Consider the following 14,859-nt stretch of genomic DNA (forward strand, 5'->3'; position numbering starts at 1 on the left):
AATGCATTAACGAAAGTGACATATGGTATCCAGATCACCGTACGGTAAAGTGCACTTCGTCCACCAGAACGACGCAGTGTCCTCTTCATTTCTTACGAGGCTGCGCGATGGCCTCATGCTGACCGAGGATGATGCCAGATTTATTGACAGCCGCTTTGTAGACTAGGCTACGTAGGCCAGTTACGCCCAGGTAGTCTACGAATACGACAAACACCATCTACTGATGTTGGTCGACGTAGCACTATCCAGGCCTACCAGCCTCGACGGCCTATACCTCACCAGCGCGAAGGGTGGCTTCAGGTTCCGACATGTTGCCGGCTCTGTCGACAGACAATTCGTCGACGAAATGACCGAGGCATCCACGAATTCGAACAGCTCTACTATACCACATACTTCACTACACATGGACCCCTCGTACCCCGATCACGACCGGATCCTATAACAAGTCATGACCAGCTGCTGGTGCTCACTGATCACGGTGATGATGCCCTTCTTGCACACATGCACACGGGTTCGTGAAACGTGCGTGCGTTCTCGGGACACGTATAAGCACTACATATCAGCTTACCGCTTCTGGTGTTGGTCATACCCACGTTCCCATTGGCAGCGTTACCCAACCGTAAACAACTGGTTATATAACACATATGCGGCTCTTCAACATATATAAGTGTGCGTATAAAATTTATACAAATCTTTAGCGTCATTTTCTAACGTGTCGCTCGGTAAAAAAGTTACGCCACAGTCACCTACCCGCCGCATGCTTCGCATACATCGACTCCCACGGTGCGTGGGATCTGCCGAATTTTTTTATTTATTTATTTATTTATTTATTTATTTATTTATTTGATTTACATACATATATACACAAGGACACAGAGAAAAGAGGGAGAGAGCAAGCTGGCAACTGCCCTCAGGAGGGGCACAATGCCTGCCTGCTCTTTCGGGAGGAGGGAAGAGGCAGAGGAAAGGAAGTTAGGAGGAGAGAAAGTCGAAAGGAGATAGGACCGTAAAGAAAAAAAACATTGACGAAGACTTGGACAAAAATTGGTAAACACGCACATGTTTAGTGAAGGGGAAAAAGCCAGAAATGTTCCTTTCGTTTGTAGCACCTGTCACATGGTCCGATTTCGTTGAGTCAGCGCATGGCGTGTGCACTTCTTTGAGTTCTTTCGTCCGTCGTCTTTGTTTTCTTTTTTTAACAGGGAAGCTAATAAGCGAACCTTTCCTTGTCCGGCGAACCAAAAAGCTATCATCATCTTAACGGATATGCGCCACAGAAATTGGGTAAATCCGACTACTCACCACTGGTCCACTCATAATAAAGAAGGCACCAGTTAAGCCAAGTGGTTCTCCGCCAACAGAAGCCCCAACAACGGGGATCAGCTTTGGGCCGTCCAGAGAGCCCACGATGCGGCGGTCAGGCTTAGCCTGCCCGTCCCACCGTGGGAGGTGCCCACTGCGTTCTAGTCGCGTCTCTACTAATAACGTTTCACCAATCAGCCAACCAACAGTTAGCCCAACGAATGGCGGCGGGCCGACGACCCCGGTTACGTACAGTGAAAGAATCATAATCAATGGGAAATGCAACGCCGGCTGCGAGAAGGCCCAAAAGCGATGGGGTGCCTACGCCAACGACGACGCGCCCGTAGATCTATGAGAGGTGCAGACGCTTGGTTTCAGCGCGAGGTTCTGTCTCTGCAGTTTGGACATCCGTGTTGTGCCTGTGGCTGTCTGTGGTTTAAGTCGAAGCCCTCTGCGCTGAGAATCAACGAGGAAACAACCTAGCATCACCTAGCAAAAGCCTAGCAGCGACATAGAAGCAACCTAGAAACAACCTGCATCACCTATCAAAGGCCTGGAAACAAGCTAGAAGCAACCAGATCAGAATCAACCAGTTTCGCTCTTTCAAGCCTTGCGGGGCTTAGTGCAAGCTTCGATACTTTTTTTTTATTTTTTGTGTGAGTGTGTATGAGCGGTGCGCAGTCTTAAGTATGAACCCATATCAGCTAGCTAAGTTTTCTATTCTAAGTAAACATATTTATACAGCCTGTTTCAAGCAATGTGCCTGAAAACGTTAAAATATGAGAGAAATGAAATAATCTCGCTGCCTTCCTGATTACTTTTTCTGTAGCGGAAGATAGAAGATGACTGGATACGTCAGTTGCGGCAGTAATTAAGGAAACATATTATTAACGTTTTATTTGTTGCGACTGTCGGTGGAGTAAATGGGATATTTGGTGCCCTTCCTACGAAGAGCTCATTGCCGTTTTGAAATTTCTATAAAGCGACCGCTGGTAATTTTTGCAGAGTGATCAAATCCCACCAGTCTTGCTGGCGGCACCGAAACGAAAACGAGAACGAGCACAACTGTCACGCTCTTCCGAGGCGCCCAGATAGAGTGAGCATCGTTATATCAACCACCGATCAGCATGATTTTGTGAGTGTTCCATACGATTATAGCACACCTTAGGCACGTAGGTTAAGGAATGCGGAACTAACGATTCTGCAATTGTTTTCTGAAACAGTGACATTATCCTCGTCGACTGTTTTTTGCGCTCACTGGCGCTTTGGTGTCGCTTTCGCCTATGAATTTGGTCGGATTTTATCACTCAGCAGAAATTAACCGAGGCCACTTTTTGTAAACCTCAAAGCGGCAATAGGCTATTCGCAGGAATTACGTCAATTTTCCCATTTCACCTGACCAGGTGTCTCCTCCGAATAAAAATGGTACCTCAATTCGTGCAGTTGATGCAGTAAGTAATGTCTCTGATCACCTTAATATGTCTGCCACTAAAGCAAAAAAACTATGAAGTCAGCAAACAAACATCCAGATTCCCCTTATCCTTGAGTATTTTTGAACACATTTCACGAAAAACTTTGTATGTTAACTTTTTTTTCGCAAGCAGTCAGACTGCAGTCGCCTTAGCAGCAATGTGATCAAGGCAGAGTCAGTGTCAATTTCTTCGAATTTTCTTGATAACTTGAGCGCGTGAATATGTTTTTATAATTATTGCTCTCATTTGACATGAAACTGTTTTATGCTGGGGTCCACCAAACTTCACTGACGTATTTCCGTCACGGATATGACGTTATAAAATGTGCATTTGCAGATGGTAAAGAAAAAACTAGGAGAACAAGTTCGCAGCTGGGAATCGAACCCACGACCCCTTGCTCCACAGCGCGCGGCGGTAACCGACTCAGCCGCCGAGCGTAGATGTTTCGGAACACTAATGGCGAGGCGTTTATATAGACTATTTACCGTCGGCGGTGCTCAGAGCTCGGTGGCACTTCAGCGTGTGCTCGTTATCACCAGCAAGAAGACGCAAAGGGCGCGCTTTAAATGTCGCCCCGTTCGTTGCGAAGCGCGCGCGCCTCCTGCCTACACCACCAGTACTTTGCCGTACAGGGCGTCGTCGCCTGTACGCGCGTTCAGAGCAAAGGTTGTGTTAAAGTTACAGATCACGCGATGTTCCCTTCGCTCGCTGCAGAGGCAGCGTTTGCGAAAAGCGCGCACCGCTAAAACACGAAAGAGTAACAACTGTGACAGTTGTTAGTTCGGGCACTCATCCTGAGTATTGGTCTCGAGGGCATAGCGTGGCGCCACCTGCGTTGTGATGTCACTCATAGAATCCAGGCTTGTGTCGTCTGCTGGAACACCGCTTTTCTTTCGCTTTTACCGTAACGTGTTTTTCTTGTGGGCAAAACATGGGCTTCCCCCTTGTTTTGAAGCTCAGTACTTAGAGAAGCAGCATGATCTGATAATCCGGGCAAGCAAACCGCGACTCTTTGCCGCCTGTGGCACCTGCGTGTCTAATTAGCATGCTACAATAATGACCTAAAGCCGGTGCAGCTGACCCCATAGAAGACGATGCAAGTCAAGGGATGCCGCGAAAGCTAAGCTGCTAATATATTATGAGATACTATCTCTGTTAGGATTCTCAGACTTTGTATAAAACGAACGAGTAAACTTGCAAACTGAAAACTGAAAAACCAAAAAGACGCGTACCTTCAAGGAAAAAAGTAAGGACAGGACAGAAAGGGCGTCTAAACTTGCAACAACGAGCGAACTGTGCCGCCGAACAGTAATACCGTCCGCACGTGCAGTTCACATGATCTACTGTCAACGAACAAGTTGTAATCGTGAGCGGAGCGTATCGCCACATATGCTTAGAAGTTCTGGTGGGATCTGCAAAACAAAGGGCCGACTTCCCCTCCACTGCTCCGATCTGATTGACAATCATCACAGTTTCGTTTTTTTTTTGTACTTCTGATACGCTAACTTTTCACCTTGGCCTACATTGTCGGCAACATATTGGTGTTAGTTTACAGCGCTTCGATGCAAGCGTAAACGTGACAAAATGTTTGTTTTATATGGACCTCTCCGTGACAGATATTTCAGCCGCGGGCGCTTATCGTTTTACTTGTTTTCTTGATCTACAGTGAGCCAACTCCAGCATCCATAAATTCATCGACAAACGCCCGCGATTAGCTGCCGGGAGTGCTCGTGAGCACACGTCACCTGTTACCGAACATCTTAACTGCGGCGGTGTACACGAAATCCTCGTAACCAAAGTGCTTGCTGTAGACCGGCGAGTTAGCGTCTTTTACCGTTTTCGGCTTTACCAGGCCAAGTATCGCGCATTTCTTTACTTTTGGGGTAATGATGAAAACTTATAGCGGGATCTGTCGCATACGTCTGGCACTGCGGCACTGCAGCACTGAACGGTACATGAACAAGCATAACCTGCTTGCACGCAACTTAGCACTGCTTATACAGTGGTAATATCTCCAGCTGGCCTAATTGAGCTTCTCACGTTAAGAATTGAAAGTCGCGTCAGTGCCTGATAAATGACCAAAATAGATTAATGAAGCCACCAAATAATGAATCTCAAGAAGGCGTAGGCGGCAATATTTGTAGTTTCCTACTGTAGACAGTGTTCATTCTTGAATGAACGGGAAGTAATGAAGTGGTCGAGAAAAAAAACAACCTCCTGTCGACAGGCACTGAACCTTCCACCTTCTGATTAGGGGTGCGATGCTTTAGTAATTGCGTACGAAGGCCATCATTCCCCCGTGCACTTTTGGGGTTTTTCTACGCGGGTAATCCTAACCAGCGCCTGTCATAGCCATGGCGGCGAGTGTGGAACGCTCTTTGTTGCCAGCTGGTGCCCCTTAGCTCGTCATATCCTTTTTTTATTTTTTTACGAACTGGCAGCTGCTCAATAAATTCCCGCATGTAAAGGCATCAGTTTTGCAGGGACGAGGTGCTCGCTGTGCAAGGAGAATGGAGGGTAATGGATTGAGGGCTCGTTTCTTCCTTAAACACGACCTAATGAATTAAACAAACTAAGCCAGTGAAGGCGTAGGATACATTACTACATAACGCCAGCTGACGAAAAGAGTGTTCCGCATTCGCTCGACATCGATATAGTTAATAGTGTCCCTGGCGAACATTCCTAGGATTACGCGCACAAAAAGATGCGATAAGGTGCACGGGGGAACGACTGCCGTCGTAACTCTTTTCGTGGAGCATCGGTCGCGTTATCCGGTGGTTGTAGGTTCGGTCTCTACCGACGGCCAGTTATTTTTTGCGTTCACCTTCAATTCATTTCTGGTGATTTCACGACCACTACACTACAGCTACAAGCTACAAATAAAGATCCTTATTTGTTCCTTGGCTTCAATGTCGGTTGCCTCCATTGGGTTTTGTCTAATGATGAAACAAGTCATTCATCCACTCCCCTTCTTTCGTATTTCGTGCTGACTGCGTGGATGCGTTGATGCACACCAATGAATCCACACACATCGTACTTCTCCAGGCATTCATTGGTGCATACACGGTATTATTACACACTCGAAAGGAATATGTCATGAAAGCAAATAAATATACACCGCACAATCGCCTCCCAAGGATAGCAAATAATTTGCGCCGCAAAAACCATTAGGTGCACCTGAAATAGTGCTTTTGAAGACAAGCTTATGATCACAAATTTCACATATACATCCCCGCTTTCTTCGAAACAAATAATTCAAGTCATTTTTGTCGTTTCTTAGCTCCATCGCATGCGCTTTGCCGGCGAAAACTTTCAGTAGCCGCTGAAAAAAAAGGACTCGTCCTTGTTTTCTCAATTATGGCAACACCATACCACTTCAAACACTGTAGCATGTCTTAAACTGGCGTCTGCCATTCTAAAATAAGAAACTTAAGCATCCGCAAAAGACACGGGACCAGGAAAATAAGGTAATCTACAGCAGCGCTGTTGTCTGTATCCTCCTTTACTGGTTTTCTGCCTTTTGCGCTGCTTTAATTTCGACTTTGTCTTAACAACTCGGCCAAGCATCCACTTCAGTTAGTAGTATAATCGATGCTTACATCAGAACGTATATCTCAGAGATAATCCATGCGCAGTGTGGCCGCAGCCATTACACATTTTTTTCTGCAATGCGCATGCGTGTGTTATGCGCACTTCGCTCAATTTCTGCCCCACGCCCTATGAAGTATTACCCCTGACTGATTAGGTCACTCTTACACTTATTGATAAAATGTCTGCTTTCCCGAACAAAAAGCTTCCGGTGCATGGCGCAACATCGTCTCCTCTCTTGTTATTACCGTTATGGCACAATCGTATTTGAACAACTGATTACCATTAACACAACCGAAAATGTTGTAAAACTTATAAACAAGTTTTACAACATTCAGTTCACTGAGTCGTCCTGTTACGCTGTCGCAAATACACGTTTCTAATGTATAGCTGAGCCGCTATTTGCACCCATAAACGTCATCACTGTTTTTGCGTTTCATAAAATGAAGAAACAGTATAATCTATATACCATTTGACTCGACGTAATGGTGTGTGGCCACCACATATTCATACTCGATTTCGGTATTTGGACAATCAAGCACTCTGTGAAACACGACCAACTCAACATCTTCATTTAGGATGCTCTTTTTCTGCTTCATTTCTACGTATCTTGTTACGACACTGTAAATTTGCTGTACTAATGCCACCTATGCAAGTCATCTCTTGTTTCTGTTTGCATTTGGAATGGTCAGCATAGTACCCTCATATCAGCTGTCATGCATCTATGCTGCTTCATTACTTGCCTTGACAGCGGTATATTTCATGTAGTTCCATGGTAAAAATATAAAACAGCGCTTTCTTAAACACAAGACGAAGGAAGAAGAGACACACACGGCGCTGAAAGCGCTGTTTTATATTTTTACCATGGAACCTCACCAACTCGCCCAATTTGCATGCCTTCTTCATGTAGTTCCAGTTCGTATCCCCTCAGCGAGAACGGCATCTTAGGGTCAAATATGTTTGTAAAATTGATATATCTATTTCAATCATTCCCCGCTTACTGAATACCCCCGTAGCATCATGGTTGCAAGAAAAAATTTACAACACCAGTATCACTATTTGGTTACTTCGTAGGGCGCTCCCTTAGAAGCACTAGCCCTGTGTTCCTTTCCTTTGTTGAGAGGATTAAGCATGCTTCGAACATCAGATCCAACAACCTTATCTAAATTAAAACATATCATATTTTGTTTGTGATTGTCTATTATAGTACGGCGGATGTCTTGCTCCCGCAGCATCTGTTGTCTTTTTTTTCTGTAAGACCGCAGCAGGGCTATTGGTGAGTAAGTTCATCTTAGTGTCGCAGGCACTTCAGTGATTGTTCGCGGACACATTTCACTGACACAACCGAAAGGTTTCTTATATGCCATCAGCACTAAAGTAACAATGGAAAGAACATTAGCGGCTTAAAAATGTTGGGACTGTACCATGACATATCTTATCTTTATTTAAGGAAACGTTCGTTAGTGACATCTGTGGGTCCCATCGCCAATCGAAGCACTCAGCGACAGTAATCAGAAGTAAGCTCATTATTTGTCTCAGCGCACTGCAGGAAACAGTGGTTAAGATTTAGGACGTTGTTTAAGACCCCAAGTGTATTCTGAACGCCAGTATTTTGCTAGCTAGCACTTCCGTCTGGGCATACGATGGTCCCTGTTTTTTGCGCTTTCAAGCATAGAACAACAATGACGGACGAGCAACGTTCAATCTAGCAGCTAAGAGCCGCACCCACATAGGGATCAGTAGGATGAATAATATGTTTCCAGGTATCAAAAAAAGTAATAATAAATAAATCCAGCTGCGTACTAGTGGTGCCAAGAGTGAAGGAAGTGTGGATCAGGGCGGCCTTTTAGGTTTCTCTTTAGTTTTAATTTTCGTTCCTCCCCTCTTTCTTTCGTTTTATTTCTTCTCTCTGTCTTTTTGTGTCTCTTTTTCTCTGTTTATTTTTATTTATTTATACATCTCCCCCTCTCTCGCTCTCTATTTCTCGCTTGCTTCCTTTTCCAATCGCTTATGTCTCTTTCTCTCTCTTTTTTTTATTCTTCCTCTACTTCACTTTTTCAGCCCCTTGCTATAATCTACTATACAAGGCTATGCTACGCTCTGCTAGCGTGCCTGCATAGCCGAGTGTTTTGGACGCTCGCCTTCGGTTTCTGTGTACGCTGGTTCGAATCCCGCCTCCTGAAGAATTTTTTTCTCGCCAAGAATTTCTCTGTTTTTCTTTGTATCACTTTCTCTATCTCTCTCTCTTTCTCTCTCTGTACTCATTCTCTCACCCGTCAGAGTTATTACAGGCCACGGCAGAGAAAGAGGCGCACGTGTTCTCAGACCGAAGCAGAAGCGGACGAAGATAAGAAAGAGGATGAAGACAGCGCATGCCGGTTCATGACAACGACTATTTCTGTTCACGAGCCACGGACCGATGCTCCGTTTAAGCAGCTCCGTTGTTAAGACACTATTTCCTCTCATTATAGGTATTCTACGCTGTATCTTTCATGTCACCATTCCAGTTGTCGGAAAAACACACCTACGTTGCCACGACACCTCCGCCAATATGAAGAAGTGGACCCGTCACGGTGGCCTAATGGTTACGGTGCTTGACTGCTGACCCGCAGGTCGCTAGATGGAATCCCTGCCGTGGCGGCGGCATCTTCTATGGCGGCGAAAATGCTTGAGGCCCGTGTGCTTAGGATGTATGTGCTCGTTAACGAACCCCAGGTGATTGAAGTTTCCGAAGCCATCCACTACGGCTTCTGGCGTAATCATATCGTGGTCTTGAGACGTAAAACCCCACCAGCTATTATTACTGTGGAGAAATTGCAACAAAACAAAAAACAATTCGGCAGATCCCATGTGTTGGGGGAATCGGTTTCATGCGAAACATTCAGCAAGTACTTCTAAGCTATATCTTATGGCTTTGAGTCAAGTGTTACGAGTTGGATCGACGTGTTTTTGTAAGTGTAGTAGCTGTGTGCACCTCGTAGGGGGGGGGGGGAGGAGGTGATTCTTAAAAGGAAGAAGGAAATGAAAATGGAAATTGGGTGTGGAGTGCACGATAACTGTCTCTCAAGTGAGGACATCTCAACCGATACACTCACGGGGGATTGGGGATTAAAGGGACAGTGAGAGTGAAAAGAGTATGGTAAAGGAAAAAAGAAAGGTATGAGTGGAAAAAAACAGTGAGGGGGGGGGGCAGGAGAACGGGCGTCCGAGTCACCGTGGTGAGCGGCTAGAAAATTCGTTCGACTAGGCCGGCATCCTCGAGAAAAGCTAGTAGGGCCGCAAGGGCTGATCGGCGACCGTGCACGTGGCCGGTGGGATGGAGCAAGTCCTGTAGGGTCGCACACGGCAGTCCGACGAGGCGGTACTTCATGGCGAGCCGCTTCCGCGCAGTGTTGAGAGACGGACAGTCAAACAATAGGTGGCACAGGGTTTCGATCGCGCCGCAATCGGTGCAGTTCGGTGCAGCGGCGCCGCGAAGACGATGCCTGCGTTCCGCGGGCCACACAGAACCGGTCCTCAGGGCAAGAAGAAGCGCGCGCTCGCGGCGAGTGAAACCAGTGGCTGGGATGGGAGGAGGGGGGTGTCCGGAGGCGACCCGTGCGTCAGGATGCTCGCGCACCAGCTCCCGGCGAAGGTTGTTGCGTGCCGAGTCGAACGAGCTGGCGTAATCCGTCAGCGAAGTCTCGGCGGAGTGTGCTCGTTTTGCGAGTTCGTCTGCAGCCTCGTTACCCACGATGCCGACGTGTGAAGGGAGCCACTGAAGGACCACATCACAGCCTCGTTCCTGGAGGGCCAGCAGGCTGAGAGCAGCACGCTGAGCAAGAAGGGGGCCTCGTTCCTCCCTCGCGAGCTGGCTGAGGGCAGGTTTCGAGTCGCAGAAGATTGCTGCGCTCGTGACGGCCGGCGAATTGCGCAGGAGGTCTGCAGCCAGCTGGAGCCCGACTAGCTCAGCTGTTGTTGAGGATGCACACTATCGCAAGCGGCACTGTCGTTCCGAGCTGAGCTGAGGGGCTATGCAGGCGGCCGCGGCTGAGCGATCCTGCAGGACGGACCCATCGGTGAACACCTGCGTCCTCCCGGCCAGGTCCTCATACATCCGCGCCGCGGCCTCCTGAGCAATGGCACTGATGGGGGTGTGGCGTGTGGCAGTGTTGTCGACGTGCTTACCAGGCACGTCGACAACACTGCCGTTGAAAGGGTAACTTATGGTGCGGCCTAAGGTCAGCCCTCACGTTAGAGTACATCTGTCAGTATTATCGAAACTAAGTGCAATTTATGGTGCAATCATGCAAATATCATACGTAACTTTCGTTCAATGTGTTCCTCCACTGTCGAGCAATGCTTCAATATAGCTCGCTGAATCATTGCAATACATATGTAAAGTTTTTTAGACTGCTATAAAGGCGGAGCCAATACTGGAACCACAGATGTTAATCTAATAAGACTCCTGTGCCGTAGGATTACATATGTAGCGTTTATTGCTTTCTTGTAAAATTAGATAGCCATCACCACAAGCACAATTGAAGCTGCACCGACACTACGCCGGCATAGGGTGTTCTTTTCAAACCATTTTATAGACCTGGCATGCATCTGTCACGCAGAGTGCTTGGGTTCGATTCCTGCTGGAATCGTAATCTTTATTCTTTCAATTCGTCGGGTCAACGCTACCGATGCCGGATTTTCTTAACGCTCTCGCATTTAAATTAACAATGCCTGTTCTCGCCGTTCCTGGCTAGATATAAACTGCCAATCACCTGTGGCGCATAGCCGTCGATCGCGGTCCTTAGTAAACGGATATGTGCCAAACGTGATTGGAGGAAAGTGTTTGACGACATAAGCGACAGAATTTTCATGTAATTCATGCATGACCCGACAGTCATATTCGTGGAATCCTCTTACACTCCCATGCCAATTTTGGTTTACACCAAGTTACGGAGGCGATCATGAGAGCACCCAAACGTAGGCGGATAGATAGATAGATAGATAGATAGATAGATAGATAGATAGATAGATAGATAGATAGATAGATAGATAGATAGATAGATAGATAGATAGATAGATAGATAGATAGATAGATAGATAGATAGATAGATAGATGCGCTCAAAGTGCCAAAGGTTCGTTAAGTTCTTCGCATTTAAAATTCGGCAGATCTCTTTGTGCGAAGCGGTATCATGCGATACAGTCTGGGAGTAGTTGTCTATGCTACATATTTTGGCTCCCCCTGAAAAAAATTTCTGGTTACGGCCTGCTTGCATTCGTCGGGCAACGCTGCCGATGTAGGTTTTTCTTAATTCTCTCGCATTTACGTAAATAATGTCTATTCTCGTCCTTCCTGGGTAGACATAAACTGTCAATCACCATTGGCGCATACACGCATACCGCAGACCGTGGTATACGGGTATGAGCCACACGTGTCTGGAGGAAATGGTTTGACGACGTATGCGGCAAGGTTTTCACGTTATTCGTGTTACGACTAGACAGTCATATTGGCCACTCTCTTAACATCCCTTACCGATATTGGTCTACACCAAGTTAAGGAGGCAATCACGAGAGCACCCAGACGTAGGCGGCTATAGATAGATAGATAGATAGATAGATAGATAGATAGATAGATAGATAGATAGATAGATAGATAGATAGATAGATAGATAGATAGATAGATAGATAGATAGATAGACAGACAGACAGACAGACAGACAGACAGACAGACAGACACACAGACAGACAGACAGATAGATAGATAGATAGATAGATAGATAGATAGATAGATAGATAGATAGATAGATAGATAGATAGATAGATAGATAGATAGATAGATAGATAGATAGATAGATAGATAGATAGATAGATAGATAGATAGATAGATAGATAGATAGATAGATAGATAGATAGATAGATAGAAACGCTCAAAGCGCGTGAGGTTCACTAAGAAATGATTCGCCTTTAAAACGAAAAAGTGCTTGTATTTCTCCTTTTACTTACCTCACAGTCTCATTCTTGGTTGTATTAAAGTAAAATTAGTTGGATGGATTGATAAGGTTGCACATTATCTTAGATACTGGAGAAAATGTTAATGCAGACGAGTCGATACGCGCAAGCACATAAGTGGGCAGACACGTACTCAAAAATTTTTGATAGTAAATATGGCATGCTGTAAATGTGACACGACGTTTGTTTCGGTGAATTTGTTCCATCATGTTGTGGGACCTAATAATTGCCTGTACGTCACGAAACATCAATTTACTACCCGGGCATTGGGACCACTAAGAGAAAATACACATTTCTTTGACACGTGCTATCATGTCTGTCCATCAGACTTCGGCAAATATACGCTATAGCCGTACTTTGACAGGAAAAAAGAGTAACACCTGCATTGCTCTTATCTGGATTAAAGAGCACGTGAGCGTTTTAAAAGCCAGACGCACACGAGCGGTGGAAGTTCGCAACATGATTACAATGACACGAGTGGCGCCGTTGGCTCTCGCTGCCCTGTTGTGTTCGGCGTCTGTGCTAGGAAAGCTCGGAGCACCTGGCGGCCCTCGAAAGCTACATCACGACATTGCAGATAGTTTCAAGGTACAGTACAGGCCTAACTTTTAATATAGCGATTGAGAGTTTTCAGTGTATCTGTAAAGTCGTGTATCTGTAAGGCGCTTTCGCGGGCTACGGACAGCAGGAATGATCTGGCGGCAAAATAAGATCTTAGAAACGCTACATCTGTATAGGCCGCGATTGCGAACAGAATGTAGACCTCAATTTTTTTTGCCAGTTAAGGGGGTTAAATAAGTAAGGCAGTTTTGTGCAGTGGAAGCATTTTTTTTTTCATTTAAATTAGTACCGAGATCAGCCCCGTTTGTGGCCTTTCTACATATTTTGTCCTGTCTAAGTAGCGCTGTCTCATAATTACCATTGCAAACTACCTTCTCGCCCATTCCGCTAGTCTTTCTTTCTGCGCACTGAATTTACAATCTCTACTTCGAAACGCTAGTTTCCTTCGGGACGAACCAAGGCTTTGCTAGTGTAAAAACAAAAGAAGCTATATTTAGTACCACACGGCGGAAGCTACGGCTTACCGCAACGTTCTAACACGGTAACTGTGCACGATCATTAATGCAGCGTCACGCAAAAAGTCTTACAATGTCCAAATGCCGCTAGAATACTTACTTTATTATTTGCAGTGCTAAATATCTAGAAAACTTATATATTTCAAGTTTGAATCTATATTTCCCCTTTTCACCGATTCGAAAAGGTTTTCATCGACTCGTATATGGAAGTAATGTTTCTGTGTCTTCTCTTATGTGCCAGAGGCCAGACCCCCTTAACGTTCACTTGAGAAGGGCAACCCCTTTTTACTTCTGCTCTTCTAATCTCGATGGTGCTACACACTTCCTGTGACAACATCGAGCGTTTGGCAGTACACCATTACCCGAAGTCGCGCTACGGGGCCATCCAGAGGCGTCCTTTCGGAGGTGTGCTGTCGTGCAAGGAGTCGTGTGCCATCACATTGTTGTACACGTTATGTTGCACTTGTCTAATGTAGCGCTAGCTATGACCTAATGCGAATTGCAAAACATGATAGCTCATCGCGTCTTCATCACCATCACCATTATACAGGACAACTTTCTACGTGCGAGCAGTCATGTGTGCATACGCGTAGGCGCGCACGCTCAATCAATCAATTAATGAATGGACCATCATTTTCATGAACGAAAAGAAGCGCCAGGCCTGCGCGGAAGGCGCAGCACAGTCACAGAAAAGGTTGTAAGAGCGGCATTTCTAGAGCCTATTATAAACTCTCTTGGGGCTACTTATACAAGTACACTAGCAACGTACCCACTAAACATACGTTAACGTGAGAAAGAGACAGAGAGGGAAAGAACGTTATTGAGACCTTGAGGAAATGGATCATCGGCGCTTGGCTTCCTTGGCAACCAATAGAAGTACACTTGCGAGGAACCTACTACGCAATAAATCATCATAACATTTGTGAAGTAGGGACGCAGACGTAATGACATTTTTCGTCATTCTGCGGAGAACCGTGGTACCCGTTCGACACCTGTAAGGCATTATGTGCACTTTATTGATGCTGTACCGGACGAAAATGGGCAAATATAGCAGAGCCCTTTGTTAAATAGGTTGGATGGATGGATGGATGGATGGATGGATGAATTAACTTTATTTTGATCCCTCGGAATGCACCCTAGCACGTTGCGGGCCGCTTCCACGTCGGAACAGAAAGACCAAGTCTATCTGCTGCATCGCAGGCCCGTTAGACTGCCCATAGCTGTTCTTCGAGTCTGGAGCTGGAATTAGCAGCCTCCCATTTTGACGGCGTGATGACTGCGCCGCCACGCAACGCGGTGCCCCGCCAGAGCATACGTTCGAGATTCGCTATATCCGCGCGTAATGAACAACCCACTCCTTGCACAATTCGTATTGTGCGACGCCTGGTTACAGAATTCGCGTTGTGTGATGCCTGGTCGTTATTTTACCCTT

The 14,859-nt window shown here is 46.0% G+C and overlaps 1 protein-coding gene across 6 annotated transcripts in view; it reads left to right on the plus strand.

Annotated features, from left to right (window-relative positions):
• The window catches only part of LOC119397887 (uncharacterized), a 148,303-nt gene that overhangs the window by 117,938 nt on the left and 15,506 nt on the right, over positions 1-14,859 (plus strand). Inside the window, exon 1 of one of the 6 annotated variants that reach the window (XM_037665205.2) lies at positions 12,740-12,939. The exons of the other annotated variants lie outside the window; for them this stretch is intronic. Within the exon in view, the coding sequence (XP_037521133.1) occupies positions 12,811-12,939 (129 nt within the window). The 5' untranslated portion in view covers positions 12,740-12,810. Of the gene's footprint in view, positions 1-12,739; positions 12,940-14,859 lie in introns of those variants that run through there. 6 annotated transcript variants of the gene reach the window in all.

The sequence above is a fragment of the Rhipicephalus sanguineus genome, chromosome 6 (assembly GCF_013339695.2).
Source record: "Rhipicephalus sanguineus isolate Rsan-2018 chromosome 6, BIME_Rsan_1.4, whole genome shotgun sequence".
Lineage (NCBI taxonomy): Eukaryota > Metazoa > Arthropoda > Arachnida > Ixodida > Ixodidae > Rhipicephalus > Rhipicephalus sanguineus.